General features: G+C 33.5%; 1 protein-coding gene across 2 annotated transcripts in view; it reads left to right on the top strand.

Moving 5' to 3' along the window:
* Positions 1-21,596, top strand: part of LOC100165590 (desert hedgehog protein) — a 49,087-nt gene that overhangs the window by 13,577 nt on the left and 13,914 nt on the right. For both annotated transcript variants that reach the window (XM_001943672.5, XM_029491070.1), the window contains one exon: positions 20,164-20,413. In XM_001943672.5, the coding sequence (XP_001943707.1) occupies positions 20,164-20,413 (250 nt within the window). The remainder of the gene's footprint in view (positions 1-20,163; positions 20,414-21,596) is intronic.

Below are 21,596 nucleotides of genomic sequence, written 5' to 3'. Positions count from 1 at the left end.
GTATTTATGATGTAGGTATTATGTAATTCTGTAATAGATACTGTTGGTAGGTATAGCTGAATACGCTTATACCTATAGTTATGCAGTTTTATATTATTATATATTATAGGCATACAGTATATCGTAAACTATTATAACGTATGGGCATTTACGTGTTAATATTTAAAATTTAAAATTCGTTTTATACGATTCATAATAATTCATATTATACATACTGATATGTATATCATGAACATCTCTTCAGACATGCTCGATTGCTCGAAGCTTTAGTCTTAAATCTGAAGTCTTAACATATTAGTTCGCAACTGCCAACGAGTACATTACTATAATATATATTAAATACTTATACTACAGTCTACCGGTACTTATATAGTTAGACAGTGTGTTCCAGGAAAACTGGAAAATATAAAATAACTCTCAAATAAATAGTGTATTATTAAAATTTTGTATTGAAAACAGAAACTACATTATATGACATTAAGGGTTTCCAAAGATTAAAAATCTCACGTCTTTAAATTAATGACCGTTATGGCGGTGTCTATTCGTACGTATCGTGTTATTTCGGGATTTGGTGACATTCATTGGCCCCCAAGATAACCAAAATTAATGGTCTGCGATTTTTGTTTTGTGGGACTATCTTAAAAACAGTGTGTACAAGTCACAAGATACATAATTTGTCTTACAATGAAATGGACGAGTTGAAAATTCATAATCAAAAAGAAAAGTTGATGATGGAAAGCTCCATGCACAATGCCAGCGTTCAATTTCAGGAATAATGTATAAGTACAAATGGACACCATCTCAAGAACATTAATTTGAAGACATGTTAATTTTTAACCTTTTGGCCACCATATTAATGGCGTAGTATAATTTCGTAGTATCTGTTTTCGATACAAACATTATGTGAATACATTTTTTTTTTTGAAAGAGAGTTATTTCACATTTTCCCGTTTTCTTGGAACACCCTTTATGTGTATGTATTTATAGAATATTCAGAATGAGCCCATCGTGTTTTTCCGGTTTTCCTCGCAGCATAACCTGCACAACACCGGTTAACGGGAAATCAGAGACCCCCTCTGTATGTACACGCAAAACTCGAGCACATTATTTCGACGATAAACAGCGTCTACAACACAAAAGACACCGGCTTGCTATATATTATTACAATATAGGTAAGTACTGCGCAAAAGATCGGAGCTTTTGACACGCTTGTGATTTCATTGCACGCCGTGCTCTTCAGTCGGTTCGCAAACGCAATCGTAGGCCGCCTGTATCTACCTATACGCCTCGGTCTGGACTCTCGACTGTCGCGGCTGCTTTCACCGGCCATATTGGACGGCGTCGGCGGCAACGGTCGTGGCTCGGATGGGCATATTACCTATATAGTATACGTGAACACGCGGGCGTGGGCGTGGGAACGACTGCACGATAAATCGTGGACGCGCACGCACGCACGCGGATCGATGATCGTCGTCGTCGTCGTCGTCGTCGTCGAAGTCGTAAAAATAAAAAAAAATAATAATATAATAAATAAATAAAAAACCACACCAGAGAACCGGTTGCCTCTTCTTTTTTTCCCCTTCCGAGATCGGTCGCTATTGCAACAGCTCCTCATATATATGTATACACAGAAAGCGGGCCGTGTATACGCGGTGCGTTTATTAGCGCGCCGCCGCGAGACTCGTGTACCTTTTATTACATAGACCGATCGTACAGCGCGAGTTTCCCTTCAGGGGGCATCGGGTAGGGGTGGGGATGAGGTAAATCGATACCGCCATCTTGATGGTCACGAGTCAAACACCTCGTGCAGTCAAAATATTCAATCTACATATATATGGTCCACCGCAGCTTTAAATATATTTTATATATACATTATAATATATACATATTATAGAGTTACCTATATATATATATTATGTACGGCTTATAATATAATATTATGTTGGGAACACAAATTTTTTCTTTAGTCATAATGTCATACACTTGTCGCCATAATACTCGAAATTACAATACTTTATTAAGTGCACCTCGTATCATCGTATACCCATGCTAATGATTCAAGTATATAGGTACCGCACAGATTGGTATTATAATATATAATTAGGTATCACTTGTGTGACTCCAGAATATCAGAATACTATAAACGTATAAATAAATTATGAATATATTTTCCTCTGATTTATCCGTCAGCCTTTAAAAGTTTTTCATTTTCATTTTCATTTTCGTAAACGGAAAAAACAACAGTGGTCTAAGTTTGTGTCACATATAGTGGAGTTAGTTTGGTATTGGTGTAATGAAGTGAACGTAACAAATACTGCAAAATGGACCGGCAGAGCAAGACATACTGTTACAGAATGCATCAAAGAATCTTTTTGACCAGTTTATTGAAGACATGAAAAAAAGTTCTTTAATGTAATAATGCTCAGATACCCATATGACACCTACAATCTATACATTGCGGGGTGGAAAATTGTAGATAACATACAACGCCAACGCACAATTGTGGTAGATACATTTTTCAAGTAGATAGCATACGACGCGAGTTCCATATTGGTTTGTATTTTGGTGTTTCCGATTGCGTATAATTTCAATTTGCTTTTATTGATTTTACTTAGGTAATTATAATATAATGATGGCAGTTCAGGTAAAGAAAGTTAAGGTTGATTTTTGATATGGGAATATTAAGTCATATAAAACTACCACTTCAGACGTCAAGTCAATATTTGTAATAAAAATGTATAAGAAATATTTTAAACGTTGGTTGAAGAGAGAAAAAGGTAACCCAATAAGCAATAATTCAAATAAAATTCTGTACATTTATATGTACCGTTATATATTTAACACAATTGAAGCATAGGTAGGTACGTCCATAAATCGTAAAGATGTAGCCCCCTGTCTTTTTGTATTGTCAGTTGGATATCATTGATAAAGAAAAACATAGCTACTGAAAAACTACTTGGTTACATTCATTGTTATACTTCCGAAAGTATCTCGGAATAGGTAAATAAACATTATATACACACATTGAAATTTAATTTTGTTTTCATTCAAAATAAAGGTATTTTTTTTTCATACTAAAACATTCAGAATTGAAATCCATTGTTAACAAAATATTTTCAAACATTTTATACCTACCATTATATCATTCTAAAGGACCAAACATAGAACGACGTTTTTGTGGGGCAACTCAGGTGCAACGTCTCCCCCACGGGTGCATCAATCGTGAAATCGAAATTCGATCCGTCACCCCGAGGGGGCTTAAGGAGAGGAGGAGCAAGTCAAAACGCTAACTGTATACCCATTCGATGTATGTAATAGAGAATATAATATTGGAAAAAAAGGCGAAATAATAATATTTTTAAAACTTGGCGAACCGTATCAATTGGAATATGCCTTTAGTGGCGCGCATCTTTCGTTCCGGTACAACAGTGTGTGTCCGGCCGGCCAGTCTGTGACAATGAAACGTTACATTGCTATCCCACCCGCTGGCCGACGCGATTCTTGCCAAAATGTTGTGACAATGCGTTTTAAGGTCAGCTCCGATTTCTTACGGAACATTAATAAAATTATAAATGTCTTCGGCGACCTTCGAGCACATTATACAAACGGTGCCACGACGGTGCCTAACTACCATAATACGACTTCTCGTGTTCTTTATCCCCCTTTAAACTCGTACATAACACGAAGACGGGGTTGGAACTGATATCTTGGGCGTGTGATAGAAAGAGTCCAAACACCGAGAAATATAAAATTATAAACGGTCTGGTTCTACAATGGAACGTAAGTAATATTTATTCTTCCATAGCGAAATTACTTCTGTATTATAAAGATTTTATTGGGGATGTTGTAGTATAGTTGACTTTTGAAAAACAATTTTAAAATCAAACATTGGATATAGGTATTTTGATTTAGTCATTCATAGGTATACAAATTTAAATTTAATAAATACTGAAGTGTTAAAAAATGTTCCATGTTTTATCTTACAATTATTATAACTCAAAAGTAAAACATAAATTTTTATTTCATTCCAAATTTATTGTTTAAAATAAAAATTAATATTATATTATTATAAAACCCAGATGGGCAATCAGATAAAATATATCTATAGATATATAATATATATATATATATATATTAGGTATATGATTACATAATGTAATGTATATATACATTTTTTACAGAAAAATATCCAAATATAACTTGAAGTTAAGATTATTTATATAGATAATATATAATTAATTGTTTAACGATTGAAAATTACAATGTAGATTGGCTGGTATTATAACTTATAAGTATCAACTATTAATTTGTAAGACGATCAGGTACAATTATCTAAATATTGTAAAGACTACATAATCCTCATATCCAACGGCAATATATTATGTATATAAACATAATATAGCTGGCCTATATTTAAAATATAAGCACGAAACTTTTATGAAAACAAACGCTACGGCTTCCTTATAGAATATTCCCGTCTTTAACAATATACGTCTTAGGAACTAATTACTAGGTACTTACTTATAAGTTATAAAACTATAAGGCTATTATACTAAAGTACCAGTGTATAATATATATTACATACTGTATAGCCATATAGACATATTATAATTTATAGCCTTATAATATATGTAGTAATTAGTTCCAAAGACGTACCTATTATATGATTAATTAGATATACCTATAAATAAATGTATAATCCGATTAATGATTATTGTTTCATTAGCATAAAATATAAATAAAGTAATTATCAGTAATAGTGTGATTAGTGATTACTGTGCACTTTTTATAGACTAACCATTTGCCTTTCTATTAATTTTGGTTATAAATGGTTATTAATCAAATCGTATGAATAAACACTAGAAAATCATTTTTTACGCCTTCTTCAGAACGTGTTAATATATTATGTAAACAATAATTGATGTGTATACCAGCTATTATGTACCTAAATCAATTTATATTTTTATCAATAATTTACTTAAACAAATTGTGAATGTATGAATTATATTAAGTGTAATAATCGTTATGAATGGTTTATGTTGACTGTCGACTGTCGAGTGTAAAAAGTCTGTGGCTACCACGTGGGCTTAATACACGAGTCAACCATATCTATGTAACATCTGAACCATTTGAGGGGCGCCCGTGCCAAATATTTCGAACGAGATTAATGACATTGAGAGTCGGATGCAGTTGAATAATAATAATAATGAAAAAATGTTTAAATCGTAAAGAAAAAAACCGAAACAAAACGTTCTTAAGTATAACTATTGTTCTCCTAATGGACGGGTTATTATGGTAATGAGAAAGAGATCGTGGTCGCCGTCGTTGTATGTTTTTTCTTTTGCTCTTTTCAATCTGTTCTACGGTTGTGCTTGTTGTTCTCCCCTATCGACAGCATATTGGACGCACATTAGGGAGATGGCCATCTGAACAGTAAATAAATCAAAGCCGCGGTGAATGGGGCAGAGGCGGCGGCAGCAGCAACGGCAGCAACATCGCGGCGGTGACTGCGGCTGTGGACAAACATGCATGAGGGGGCATTGCGGGGTAGTAGCCGTGGCGGGGGGTGGAGGAGAGGGCGGTAAAAAACCCACACAGGTCGACCATGTAACAACTTGTAAAAAACACACCAGCAGTTCATTTTGTCAGACTCGGAATTCTAATTGTCGTCGGACACACAGACAGCATAAGTTAAAACGCGCTATTAAATACGCATTCCGCCGGCTCTCTCGGGGGAGAGACCAGTTTACCGGTTACCATACACTGACAACATGACATTTAAACAGCCATAAAACACTTTTTATTAATTCCCCAACAGATCCGTCACGAGAGATCGTTGTTGTATGTTGTTGTTTTTTGGTTTTTTTCAATTCCTCCTTCTGCTCCTCGTCACCCTAACCCGTCCACCTAAACTTCATCATCCTTCCACCTTCTTCACTTCACCCGCGGGCGCTCGCGCGCGTTCCATCGTGTGTAATGTCAACTGGATTCTCTATATTAGCTGTACACGCTCGTGTCAACACTATCAATTATATATTTATAAACATGCGTACGCTAGACGCCGCCACCACCACCGCCGCCGGGAGTTACATTATATTATGTATACAACTGCAGTGATTCTTTTATAGTCTTCAGAGACCGCGAAGGTAATTAAAAATACACAGTCGTGCAGCCAACGTGAGAATTTTAATTACATGTAACTCCGCGTTACCTTTTTTGTATATCATCATCTAATGGTTAAGTAAATCAAAACTGGTCCTTAAATGCCAATATATTTTTTATATTAGTGCGATTTTGGAAAATATATACATTTTTTTATTTTTTTCTTATCACATTTATACATTAAATAGTAGAGATTAATAAAATAAATGCTAAAACAAATAGTCTATAGTTAATCTATATAACATACAGAGTGATTCAATAAGCATACTCGCAACACCATTTTATCGTTTAGTATAAATAGTATTTATTCAAATTCTGATTTTTGAAAATTTCAAATTATTGAGATTTTTCTAACTATTTATGGAATGTTCAGTAGCGATACACTTCTATTGAGTTCTTCAAGTGAGAAGCTCCCTTTTTACTGTAAATTATTTAATGGATAATTTTTTTGAAAATGTTGATGTACTTAGTTTGAAATTCAAACGAGTAGTTTATTAGTTATTAAAATGCATATAATAATAAGAATGATAGTCTTTAAATAATCATTGTTAATGTGCTATTTTTTAAAAAAAAGTAATGTATAGTAGAAACAATCTAATAAAAATTAAGAGGATGGCGCAGGTATATTTCGGTATAAAACATATTGCATACGAGTCTGCAATGAAGTACCACATTTTATGTCTTTGCTGTTCTTGCTATCATATGTAACACATTCCTAGGTAATATTTATAGGGTAATTGATAAAAAATAAAGACACGACTACTATTGGTATACAATTTTTTTTTATTTTATTATTAGTTTATTGCGTATATCGAGTTCGAATCTTGGATGAGAAAAATGATATTTTTTGCAATTTTTTGTGCAATTTAACAGTTTTGTAACGCTTTATGTAACGTAACGTTTTACGATTCTATGTGCCAAAGCAAAGACATAAAATGTCAAAATAGTTTTACAAAATAATATAATATATATAATACTGGATGTTCTAGTATTTATTATACTAGGCTTATTTAAAACAATTATAAATGTTGATAGATTCATCATTAATACTAATTACTACAAATTTTCAAATTACCAATGTGCCCTATATCTTCCAACCCCGTTATCGTGGACATGTTATTATTTTTAGTACAAAAGTACACAAAGTTAAAAACTACTCGTTCTAATTTTGATTTTGATACGTCAGAATTTAAAAAAAATTATCTTCTAAATAATTAACATTTGGAAAACAGAAATGTATATCTCACAGGATACTTTTTAGTCCTTAAATAGTATAAGAACTCTCAATAATTTTAAAATATGGTCTTAGGTAGGTATATTTAAAAATTCCAAAAATCAGATCTTGATTAACTGCATTATTGAATAAAAAAAAGAGGTGAGAATGCTTGGTGAATCACTTTTTAATTTGTATAATATATTAATAAACATTTGATAAAAAAAAAAATAGGTCAGCATTTTAAAATAATTAATAGTTTGTTGTTTGCACTTATGATATTACTAAATGTTATTTTTTTTATTAAAGGAATATTTCTAATTTATGGCTTCAATACATAATCATTAAATAAGATAATTTAAATTAATGTATACAAAAAAAACAATGATATCATATAATAGTTGAGAAGAAGGATTGAAAGACTATCCAGTGATAAACCCAATGTAAAACAATAATAAGTGATAATTTAAGGCAATTATAGCGTTTAATCAAAATCTTTAGCAATTTAATTATTATTTTATCAATTAAATGTAAATTATATTGTAGATAATATATATAAAGTATAAACATATTAAATACCATGTGAAAATATGATTATATTTATAAATGTCAATTGTGTGTTTTACAAATATTTGTGTTTTAACTTTTAAGTTTCAAAATAGTACCTACATGAGTCGTCTTGTTGGTATTTTGAAATCTTGAAGAGCTATATTTTGCTTTTTCATTTTCATAGTAGGTACGTATATAGTTTTCTCGAATAAGAATAACTTAGTAAATAAAACCACAGATAACTGTGAACGTATTTAAGAAATAGAAAAATCAAAGAAATACAGTTTTGACAGGTTTCCACTCAGAATATTTTTCCCAATGTGATGATTTACTATGGCTTTGGAGTCTAAAATCACAACATACCTTAATGTGTTGATATGAGTGAGTGAGATGAAAGCCCGGTCTTTGTATCCAGTCAAGATTTTTTATATTCTAATATGTAATATTGTACATGACATTATGATAATATGATATACAATACTGTTTCACGTTATTTGATTAAACAATAAATAAATTGTTTTTTTTTTTTATTATTTGATCTAGAACACTTCTGGATAAACGTGTTTTAACTACCTATATATTATTCGAAATTTGAGACGTTTTTACCCGTGTTGTAGTGTGTAAGACCACAAATTAAATATTATAATTTTTATGAATTATAGTGTTTTTGCAGAATACATTTTCTCACCTACTCAAATTTTTTCTTGGATTATACAAATTATACCCGAACTCATATCAAAACATCACCTTTTGCATCAGCGAGCTAAATAGATGTTTGGTGGGTTTTTTCTCATTCTCGCTCCTCGTGTTTGTCTTAGAGTGACGTTAACTTGTTTTTTGTCGGTTTCTAATTACACACGAGCTTGTGTTTATCGGATCCTAGGCTTATGTTAATCCCTACATCAGAATTTCATTAACGGATTTCTTCGCCACTATAACCCAGTTTGACACGTCTGTTATTTACAACTTTTTTTAGATGCTCATGTCCTCATCTCTTACTAATAGTTAAAATGTGTACCTATAATGATCATAAAACAGACCCCTTTCCTGCGGCGTAATTCATCCTTGGGCAAAAACGTAAATATGTCTAAAAAAACTTTTTCCCAATTGAATGTCACATTGTTTTGTTAGACGTGAATAAACAAACAAAGACGGGGAATGAATAAATAACTAAGATATATATATATATAACCTGTATATGACGTATGTATATAGGTACTATTCTTATATAAATTTAATTCGTAAAGTCATCAAACAACATTTTGATTCGTCGTTTGTTTATTTGTTCATTTTCCACAAATATTTACTTTTTACCTCAGATTTCTTTCAAAGATCCCCACGTACATGATTTCGTGACGATAGCACGGTATCATTGGATTTAGTTAAGCGCCGGCGCCAGCGCCAACGAATCTGTCTGTCGGCTCATTCTTATTTTTTGCTCCTCACAGTGCAGGTTTTCACACCTTTTTATTTGTTGGCCGTGAAAATCAATCCAAAGTCACGTACCGAGAACAATGCATGGTGTAAACGATTCGGCCAAGAGAAACGATTTATAATCATTATCATTGTATTTTTGACACATGAACGAATAAGCCGATCAATATATCGTTTAACATCGAACGAGTTGAAATATACGAACGTACCGCTTCACTATTAGAATTTCAAAAAAAAACTTAATAATATTACAATTTACAGTTATTAACAATTATTTTAGGTATATATATTATAATACTTATCTACTGTATGTAAAAATGTATACTTTTCTACACAACATTATTTCATTTTATTACGAACAAGTCCTTATTGCATTGGTATATATCCACCTACGATTATTTGTTTGCATACGAATGCGCGCGTGTTAATTCGTTTTTAAACATAATATTATATTATACCATGGTATTACGGTAACGCACACGTATGTGTGTGTGTGTGTGTGAATATGATAACAATGCCGAAGAGGCAAAACGTGCTCAGACTGTAGGCAATAAAAAAAAATAAAAAAATGAAGAAAAAAGAGAGAAGAATGAGAGCCTGCCGACGACCTGTACGGGTCAAAGGCTGTCAAATTGCTCGAACGCGTACCATGAAACCGCTCATAACAATTAATTGCATTGTTTGGACTGCTGTACTATATGTATACAATATATTACACATACACACTGATACACACAATCGTATTATATATACACCACGTATATTGACGTATACCTCTTACCTCTATAATATTATGCATACGTATTATATTATATAGTAATGTAGTATACTAGTATATAATATTATGTTTAATGCGCCCGTGTCTCTGTTCGACCGTCCCGCCACCGCCGTTGTCGGCGTTTGACACCCGAAACTGAACCGGAGCGGTCAACCAGAACGGTTATGGGTCCTGTAGTATTCTTGTACGCAATGGTAACATATATATAATATGCATATAACTATGATCGTTAAACACTATAAAATATACACCTGTAAACACGATTTAACGCTCTACAACGATAAACCACATACGATGAAATATTAAAATAATATATTAACAATTTTTTTCTATCATATATTATTGATACTATACACAATATTGTATGAAACTAGATATTATTCACATTAATTTACCATGTACATTTACGTAAACTTATTTTGTATAATATATATATTTTACACATTAAAATATATGAATTATATTTTTCCCATTGTCGTTTATCGTTTAAAGTTCGAAACTATTATTTTATACATATTTTTTTTGTGTGTGGGTACGTGTGATTTTAACTTTTAAGGGTGATCAAAGTTATAGGTACCGAATACAAATACATAGATAATATATTATATTAAATCACATTTATAAATTATAAAAGTATAATAATATAATATTACTATACCTATAGCATGTACCTACATTACTATTTATTGTCACCGTTCATATATTATTTGTGACGGTTTTTGATTATTTTGAAAATATACTTGTTTTTGGTCAACTTGCTCAAGCTTTGCAACCCATTGGCGCCCATCACACATTTTTATAATCCATATTTCCTTATAATAATATTATTGTACATATTATTTACCAATTATTGAATATCGGTCCTGCACTTCATGACGGCTCTCACTTCTATCTGTGCAGTGTGCATGCGTTGTACAACCTTATACAAACTATACACATCGTTAACTAGTACTATTTGCACTATGCAGTATTATATTTGAGTTTGGCGTGAATAAAAATTAATTTTAAAATATTACTAAAAATCGTCGATGTTTAATTTAATATTAAAGACATAAATTATCACGAACCGAATACTGTTGAATATTCAAACTTGTTGAAAGTCAAAGGCGCAAAAGAAAAGCATGCGAAGATAGGTATAGTACCTTATATTTCGGGCGCAACTGCCCACATCCCTCGAGGCGCACATGTGATACTCCTGAGCACAAATGGGCTGTAGAGAAACAAAGTGTCATCCATTTTAATATTACAAATTTATATTTAATTCTAAATTTAAATTTAACAAATCATAATGAATTTGACATTCTTAGTCCTTTATAAGGAACCTATTCAGCCAATACATAATATTATTGTACAGCCAATTGGTTCCATATCTTAACTAATTTCTGTTTTTTAAAGACCGGTTTATTTAATTTTGGTCGTTGTTACGTTTTTTATCACGTTTAAAAAATCAAACTTCACCTAGTCCGAGGCACACGGATTTCGTTTGATTAACAATGCGGGCAACTAAGGAGAAGTCGTTCAGCAACTGGTTTGAGTTCATTGTTCTCCACTATGGTCATTGGCGAACGATCGATCTGTAAATGCAGATTTCAGTTGAACGATTATCATCGAAATTATCTATTGAAAGAAGAAAATAATCTCATATAAATATTAAACCATATTTTTATTACTTGTAGGATAATAATATTGGTCACTAATATTTAAAACAAATATTTAAAGTTAAAAATTATTAAGTGTTATAAAATATTAATGTATGACTTATTAATTATTATTGTACTGGAAAAAGACAAAAGTACATTTCCAAATATTTAATACAATAGTTTTAATTGGTTTCATCAAAATGATATTTTGAGGTGACGTAAAACCGGATTAAATCAAAACCACTATCAATATTTGAAAATATGTACATAACCACAGTCCACCACTAATCGTCGATGACATTTATATGAGCGTTAACCATTTATACGCATTTTGTTGAGATTTTACCTAAAATTAAACAATCTATTTGCGAACCCTCACATAGTCGATTCTATTAAACTATAAAAACCAGTCTGGAATTTTGTATGCATCAACAATAAAAATATTATTTAATTGTTTTAGTTAAACGTAATGATGTAGGTACATAAAAAGATTACTAAAAATTAAAATTCATAAACCAACAGTATTTGCCATGAAAATATTAAAAATTGTACCTATTTAAAAAAATATTTATTGTATAGATATTATAATACCTATTATGTTTAACTCACTTACCTATTCAAAATTATTAGTTTACACTTTACAAGTACAACTTATTTGAAGACAATAAATAAATACCATACATGATAGGTAACATAACATACATGTATGTAATAATTATAAAAATAGGTTATACATTATTTACGCATCAGTTATATTTATTGCCAGCAGTTAGCTTATAACACGAAAGTTATAAAAGTATTTTTATTAAAATATTTTACTAAGAATATGCCGATAAACGATTAACTACTATAATAATAGTTTTAGCAGTGGCGTATCCAGATTTTTTTCGGTGCAGATGTGGGGAGGTTAAAATACATTTTGGACGAATTTTATCTGAAAATAATTTATTTATGAAAATGTGGTTATTATTTAACAATTTTTGGGTGGGTTAGAACCCCCTACCCCCACCCCTTGGATACGCTACTGAGTTTTAGTATATTACAGTATACATCTCATAGTTAATGCTCATAAGTCATAATGCTCTTTGAACATAAATTATTTAATAAATAACTAATAAGACATAAGTAAAGACAGGAAACAATATCTGGTAAAATAATTATTCATAGTAGCTACATATGGATACATCCTCTTTTAAAATTAATAATTAAACACCTATTATTTAAACCGAACTGAAGGCAATTTTTTTTTTATATACGACCACCTACAATTTAATTGTCCTCAATAAATCAATTGTTAACTCATTTCAAGGTAATATATAATCATTAAAATAATTTATATATTATGAATGATTTTTAAGTGAACTTTTAAGTAACCATCTTATTTGTAGAAATTACGTTCCTTAACATAAATTATTAAATTCAACTACAAAAATAAAAATTATGTGTTTGGTGGGTAACGATAGTATAATAAATAATTGGTATACAGTAATTAGGTTTACAGTTTTAAGTAGGTATAGAATTTATGGCTAATGTGAATCATGAAATGTGAAATTAAACGTTAATCGATAAATCTTGGAAATTAAACGATATATATTTTTATCACTTCGGAGAACTCGTACTCGAGGAGTTTTATTTTTTATGGGTCATTATGACACGTCTTTGTGAACATCACCTATTCACCTGTTACATGAATATTTTGTGTCGGCTACACAATAATGTAGCACACACAACACACTACATATTATAATATGGTTACATATAGTTTATCCCTTCTAGCCCTTAGGCCCTAAGGTTTATAGGGGCTTAAACGTCTTGTTTAATTCAAACGAAATACCGTATTTTATCGAAACGGTATAATATATATATAGGTTACCCGCAATTCTGTAATTTTATTACGATTATAATAAATTATAAAAATTAATAATGCACGCTATTATATAATAATATATGGACTGGTGCTGTAAACGCGTATATAACGCACATATTATATTATACTATATCACTATAATAATATCAGGTGTCGCAGCGCAGGCTGACGAATATTGTTGTTGTACCTACCTATAACATACAATATTATTATATACATTATACCGGAGACGCGGCGCGGAATCCGCCGCGAAATGACCCACCGCGTTGTTACCGAAAAGGCATAAAGTAGCCGACGCGACGACTATAATATAATATATTATAGCCATATGGGTACAAACACACACAGTATACACTACACGCACACACATTATAGCAGGCTGCAGGTAACACAGAATAACGCTGCACACACGGGGTGCGTGTATAATGTATATTATAGACGCGGTGTCGGATCCGTCTTCACGGAACCGAATCTGACCGTAACAGCCAGTATGGTACCTATATAATGTAGTATATTAGAACTGGCCTAAACGCGTATGCGTCTCATTATTGGAGACAGGATTTACATGTTTTTACATATTTTTACTGAGAGTATGCAGCTCCAATTGGATTAGCTTTATCGACGATTCATAATTCGTATATGAACTGATATACAACATTTTTTATCGCATAAAAAAGCGTATGTCAAGGTGCAAAATAATATTTTATAATATAAATAATATGTTTTAGGAATATATTGCCATATTGGGGTATAATTTGAGAAATTCATAAAAAATGTAATACTTTATAAATAAATGCAAAATATTTTTGACCTCGCGGTCTGTTTTTATACCCCCATCAAGACGAAAAGACACAAAGCAATATTGATAAGAACATCAATTCGAGGAGAATGATTATACTCTGTTCAAGTTAAGAAACGTAGTCGGCGAAGACGAGTTTTCATCGGGCCGCAATCAACACCCGTTTGTCACCCTCCCCTAGTAAAATTATCTGTATATACCTGTCGTGTAATATTGCCGCGCCCCTTCGCACAAGTCGGCCGATGACTACGTTTCTTAAATTGAACAGAGTATAAAGACGTGGACTCGAGTTAAGCGCTGTGTCGTTGAGCATCTAGGGTAGCGCGTCTGGTCTTGAGGGGAGTCGAAACGGGAGCGAGCGAGCCGGGCCCGCTATAACTAAATGTGTGACTGTTTGAAAAATTGCCTAAAGATTAAAATTAATTTAACTATATTATAATTTTTATCAACTGTTACTTTTATTTGTTTTTTTCAGTATTTAATACATTTTTATGAAAAAGATATTTTTTTCAAAAGAGAATATTCTTGCGTATAAAAGATTATTTTGATGAAATTAAAGAGCATAGAAACATCTTATTTTTAAGATTTTAAGCGCATATAAATCCGGTATCTAAAATAAGTGTCATTTACCCAATATGGCAATATACTATACCTACACCTAAATATAAGGGTCCCTAAACACCTAAATACGGTATACACGCGGTCAATATGACGAATAACGTCGCGCACCGGATAGATAACGATCATCGATAACGTATCTAATTAATACGGTGTACCTGCGCGGGTCTGGTATGCGGAGGCTGTATAGTAGTCCGCGGTCGGAGGGGGTTTGTCGGCGGGGGTGGAGGCGCGTTGTCGTCGTCTTACAGTTGTGTCTGCAATCGGGTGTATCGATGAAATCCGAGACGGCGGTCGGAGGCCAACCGGGTCCCGTTCGACACTCTCGCGCGGCACACATTACGCGCGCGCGCGCGGGGAATACGTCGGCGGTGGCGCGGACGGTCGGACGCCCGGGAGGCGGGAGAGGTGCCTGTATAATCTCCTATAATAGTAATAATATTATTCGATTATAACCCCCCCCACGGGATCGTGTAAACGATAGGAACACAGTATGTATTTTTTTATTATTATTTTATTTCTGGTTTTTTTTTTCTGTTCACCCTGTATATGTTGTGTGTAGTTTTTTTTTGGAAATTGATTTTGACGGCACCACGCGCATACAACACTATAGATACCGCTATTATGTGTATAGTTTACGACTGCGCGCCACACTACAATATTTATTATATACACGCACAATTGAGTCTCCCGTTTCGCGCCATGCGGTTCTTTTTTTTGACCGTTTTTTTATTTTATTTTTTGCTCAACACTAGTAGAGAGATCCCATCTCTGTTCGGTTTTTTTATATACAAATGCTAGATTGTATGTAAGTACGCATGAATTAAAAGGTCGGATGGGTATACTCGCGGGGTATTATATTCGGTACCTATATGTATATATTAATATGTTTTGTTAAAGAAATATGCTGAGGTACAAAAAAAAAAAATACAAAAACGAGTTCCTGGTGAAATCGATAGTGAATTTTGTTCGATGAATTCTAGGAGGTAGGAGAGGAAACGACCTTATTTTTTTTAATACTACACATATAATATGTATAGCATGTACATTGTACATACTTCCTATATGATATATTACAGCAACATGTTTGACAAATTTTTATGATGTTTAAATAATGAATTCACTTACTACCTACTTACAGTATTATATAATGTGTACACTTTTATTAGGTATAAAAAGAAAAAGAAATATTTCCAGACGTATTTTATATTCATAATAATTTAAAATTTAATTTAATGGCTTAACGCGAGTTACACATGTATTAAATATTTCATTCTAAATGTTTTACTGCGAAGTCACGACGACAACAAATATTGTGCCTCACCTCATGTTTATACATAATTTATAAATTTATCATTTACAATATATATTTATTAACATTTTTCATTTATCGTGTACAAGGTTTATAAATTAAATTAAAAAGTGTGTAGGCACAATATTTGAAACATTAGGTTTAACTTGTCGTTAAAATATAAATAACAAAGTTGTGTAGTATATGGTACAATATACCTGTATTATACTAAGTATTGTCTTAGAATGCATAATACATAATGTATGCGCCGGGCGGGGAAGAAGCCTATATAAAATCACTGCAAAATAATCGATTTAAAAGACGTTTTCAACTTGAACGTTGAAATTAGCGGTTTTCTTGCAACACAAAATATGCCTGATATATACTTATAACACAACCACACACCGGTCTTATACGGACAAAGGGATGTGCTAAATCATTGGTTTATTTTACGTCAAAATAATAATTTGACAAAAATACTACGTTCCTTCAACAACAATAATAATAATAATAATAACAATAAAAGAACCACCCTAGTAGAAAGTGTGTTTGCCGGCACCGCCACCACCTGCCCGGCATCCAGGGACAAGGTGTAAAGTCAAAAGACTAACAAGCCCGATTCGTATACACGGGCTATGCTACACACAAGTACACTGCGCGCAGCAGCGGTACACGGGTGCCTGTGCTGCAGCGCGAGTCGGCGGCGGACGAGTCATTGTGTGGCCACCGCTTACACATCGAGTTTATACATAACATCTATAGACACGCTGCACGTCTGTGTGCGACGATGGTGTTTGTATGAGCGGCCGCGAGCGCGCGGCGCGTTCAGAATGCCCATTATATCAAATTGCTTGTCAAAATAAACCGCGGCAGGCGCCTGCCGCCGTCCCCACAAAGGACACCAACACCGGCCCCCCCGCCCGAGCGGCTTGCTCGGCAGCCGCTCTTTTAGGGTCCTGGTCGTCGTCGTCGTCGTCGTCGTCATCCGACGGATATGATATAGGTACGCATCATATATACATAATATTAAATATATTAATATTATATTATGTATGATGTGTGTACTCGCTCATCGGGTAGATCATAATCTTGTATGTATACACGTCCGCCACTGCCGCCGCTGCTCACCCCGCGGTGCGTGAGTTCATTATTATTATTATTATTATTATTATTTAAGACAATGCTTTTCGGAATGCAAGCCGTACCGAACAAAATGGCCGCTTGTCGGGTCGGCAATTGGGTATATTAAGCGTGGGCGGGGTGGCAGGGGGGGCCGGGCAGAGGGAAATACCAACGCGCACCGTAACGCATTCACCAAGTCGACTGCGGCGGCGACAGCGAATTCGGTTTTTCCCCTTCCCCGACGTTTCCGCCGTCGTCGTATTATTTTCATTCTCGTTTTCTATAATATAATATAATATTAATACAATATATGTAATAATACGAACCGCTCTCGTATTATATTATACATATAGTATGATTGTATATACCTTCCTAATGTAATATATATCGCCGCGTGTACCTATATATAATACATAATATTACATACAGCCCCGTCGTTGTGCGCGCGCCCAACGCTGCGGCGAGGCGGACACGACATTCTTGGTTTTCTCTCTGCCGCTTTTGACCTCGCCGCCGCCGCCGCAGTACCAACACCACATACACGTTTCGCCCGCGGTGATCACCGGGCCCCGCCCAACGGTGCCACCTCGGCACCCCCGTGCAGCGCCGGTGTCTCATCTTTTGTTTTCCGTGTGCCGTGTGTTGTTTGCCTCACCGCCGAACCGTCTTGCGGTGACGTCGACGGCCGGCGCATTAGATGCTACGTCGTTAGGTGGAAGCGCATCCGCAGGTGGTTGTTGGGCGCTGACGGGCGAAAGTCGCGCGCTTATGACGGCGGTTGAGGCGTTGGACCCCTAGCGGACGGTGAACCTCGCGGGTACATTATGGGATCCTTCGATGCGATATCGATTTCGGGTTTTTGTGTGTTACGCTTCCGCGGTGTTACGCGAGGCGACGATCTATATCGACAACGTCGGCCCTCTGCCACGTCATCGGTATACCCAATATTATATATTTTATCTATATAGGCTGAAACAGCTGTTTCACATATTTTTTAACCGGTGGTAGTCACCACATCGGTACACTTACGACGCATCTTACCTGAGTATGTTGGAGTGGTTTTTTTTTTATCTATTTTTACAGTTTCATTCAACAGATTAAATCAACGTACATATTACAATCTAATATTGCGTATGAACGTTGATGTTAATTAGGTACCTCAATACCTCATGGTACCTACCTATATTATGGTATCTTATAAATACCTATATATGGCTAGCCGGCTAGATATACTTATAGCTATCTAACCATGACCATATAATATGCAATAGCGAATAACTAATAATCAAGTTAAGTGCGTCACTTATGGTTTATGGCTTCTTTTTACATTCACCCCCTCGTATGTGTTTACTTGTACTTACTACGATGATTGAATATATTATACCAAATATAAAAAAATGTATACTACTGAAACCAAGCATTTATCAAACAAATTATTTTTATGGTTTTTAATGTTAACCTACTTCGACGGTACGATTGTAAATTTTAATATTGGTGCATCTCGAAAACAACACAAACCAATTAAGTATTTTCGTAATTATATCAAAAGCTGTTTCTTTTAGATTTTGCAGTGTATAGAGTGTATAGCCTTTCAGATCTTTGTAATTCAAATTCACAATATTTTCAATTTGAACATATATATTGATTTATTATATATGCGTACAATAATAAATAATAATATACACCTATCATAATGTTATAGTTATTCGTTATCGGACGACAGATATCGATTAAAAAAAAAAATTACAGTAATAAGCAAATTTAACGTAAACAAAATCATTGTTCAAGCGTTAAAAAAATATACTTATTCATGACTTGTATGTTTTACGAATTTAGATCTGTTGTTATAGCGTATTAGTGTACCATAAATCTTGTCTATGTGGTACATTTCGGTACAAGAGAAAAAAATATAAGCTTATACATATTATAAACAATCCAATATATACACGCGGAGAATTCTCGGTAAACGCGGTTACGAGCAAATAACGAGTGCAATTTTTCATGCGGTGCGGGGCTCGCTGCTGCTGCTGGCGGGCTAATTTGTCGTTGGTTATCTTAAATAACGATTCCTAGAAGATCCCGGACGTGTGTTTAAGTTATATCGGTTCGCTTGGCGCGAGCGCTTTAAATAACAGGAATGCGATAGTCGTCCAATAACTAACTCGCGCGCATAATTCCGTTTAACTGGTTGCCGGAAAGTAGCGACGAGTCGCCGTCGTCGTCATTAAGAACGAAAAAAAACTAGTCGTTGGCGATTGTTACGCCGCGGTGTGAAAATGGTGTATAAATGTATAATATATTATATACTGAATAACATTATGTGTATAATGTACACGGTACTTAGTCAAAAAAAACCTGCCTCTATATACCTCATACATTCTTGTGGGAAATTACGCGACACGCGGCGCTGCATTTTCGGTTGTAACATTATATATAATGTGGCCGTTATTGTTTTTCTCGTATTTTTCGAGCATACTCAAACACGGGTACATTTAAATGTCAAAATGAAACGGAGATACACTCTGAAAATCCATTTTTGAAGGATTTCACCCAACTTTTAAGGGTTATATTGTAATATACAATACCTATGTAGTAAATAGTAATATACCTATACAATATAATTATGTAAAATCGTATTGCACTAACCCATTGATACGTCATTCTTATATATTACTTTGTTTTGTTTGTAGAGGTGTAAAGAGAAGCTCAATACCTTAGCCATCAGCGTGATGAACTTGTGGCCAAACGTTCGACTGCGTGTGATCGACGGTTGGGTGGACCGAGCCGGTAGCAGCCTGCACAACGAGGGGCGGGCGGTGGACATCACCACGTCAGACAGGGATAAGTCCAAGTATGGCATGTTGGCCCGACTGGCCGTCGAAGCAGGATTCGATTGGGTCAACTACAATCGTCGGTACATTCACTGCTCTTGTAAATCAGGTGAGTCCAGAATCCCATTACATACAATATATAGTTGAAATAGAAATAAGTAATATGTTTACGTATCTATAGGCACCTCTATTACTAACGTTTTGTAATATTTGTTAATGCACTGCTGCACATTTTGTATATTATGTACCTGTAACCATAACCATAATTTTCGAATTTCCAATCGACTCGAACATACATTATTACTTAAAATTCCTTTTTAAATAAATAAAATCTCGTGAATTTCAACGGTCCATTTAATTAATTTTAGATATAGCATATTAGCGTATAATTTGGATGACTATAGGAACCTAATTTATAATAACAATAAATGCAAGTTGCAACCATCGACCTTATACTCATAAGTATAAGGTCTATCGTCTATGGTTGCAACCTAAATAGTAGCATAATATAGGTTATCGTTTCTCATATTATTAGTTACCACCTTTATGCTATATTAAACGTTAAAATTATAAATTCAGTAATTATATGGTATAAGTATATCGTAGAATGACAATAACTACTAATTACTATATGTTTCTGCAGGTTTCATATATTCTGACATCATATATATATATATATAGTTATATATATTAACTATTATCTACGTATACTCTATACATTATAATTAATATGCTTACCTAATAGATCGTAATATTCAAATTTCAAAAGCTCGCACTAATATTATATAGTGGTAGGTAGTAAGTACTGTGTACCGTGAATTGTGATTTTTGATTGTGGTAGAAGGTTTAGTATTTGTCACAAATAATAAAGATACATACATAATAATATGTTGCATTATAATACGTAATATGAGCCATGAGGCATGAGCGTTGTCCTGCTGTCTAAATTGCGGCCTATCTTTTACTAAGAATTACCTATTAAAAATAAGAAAAAATAGTTATTACAGTCTAAAGTTTACATTTATATGTTTATCCAATAAATACATCATGAATTTCGAAATCTCAAGTTTTTTTTCAAAATTGAATGCCGATTTTTCATGTACGAATATAGAAAATATTTTTCTTACATAATATAAAGTCATTAATACCCAATACTTTTGAAGAAAAAATGATTTTTCCCTATTTTATTGTTATAATTATTTTTTTGTTTTTACTATTTGAATGACATCAATTTTTAATTTTATATTCTAAAGCTGAATATTTTTCTAAGTACATATTTTGAAACATAAAAA

Source organism: Acyrthosiphon pisum, chromosome A3 (genome assembly GCF_005508785.2).
Source record: "Acyrthosiphon pisum isolate AL4f chromosome A3, pea_aphid_22Mar2018_4r6ur, whole genome shotgun sequence".
NCBI classification, from domain to species: Eukaryota; Metazoa; Arthropoda; class Insecta; order Hemiptera; family Aphididae; genus Acyrthosiphon; species Acyrthosiphon pisum.
This window is presented reverse-complemented; position numbering and strand designations above follow the sequence as displayed.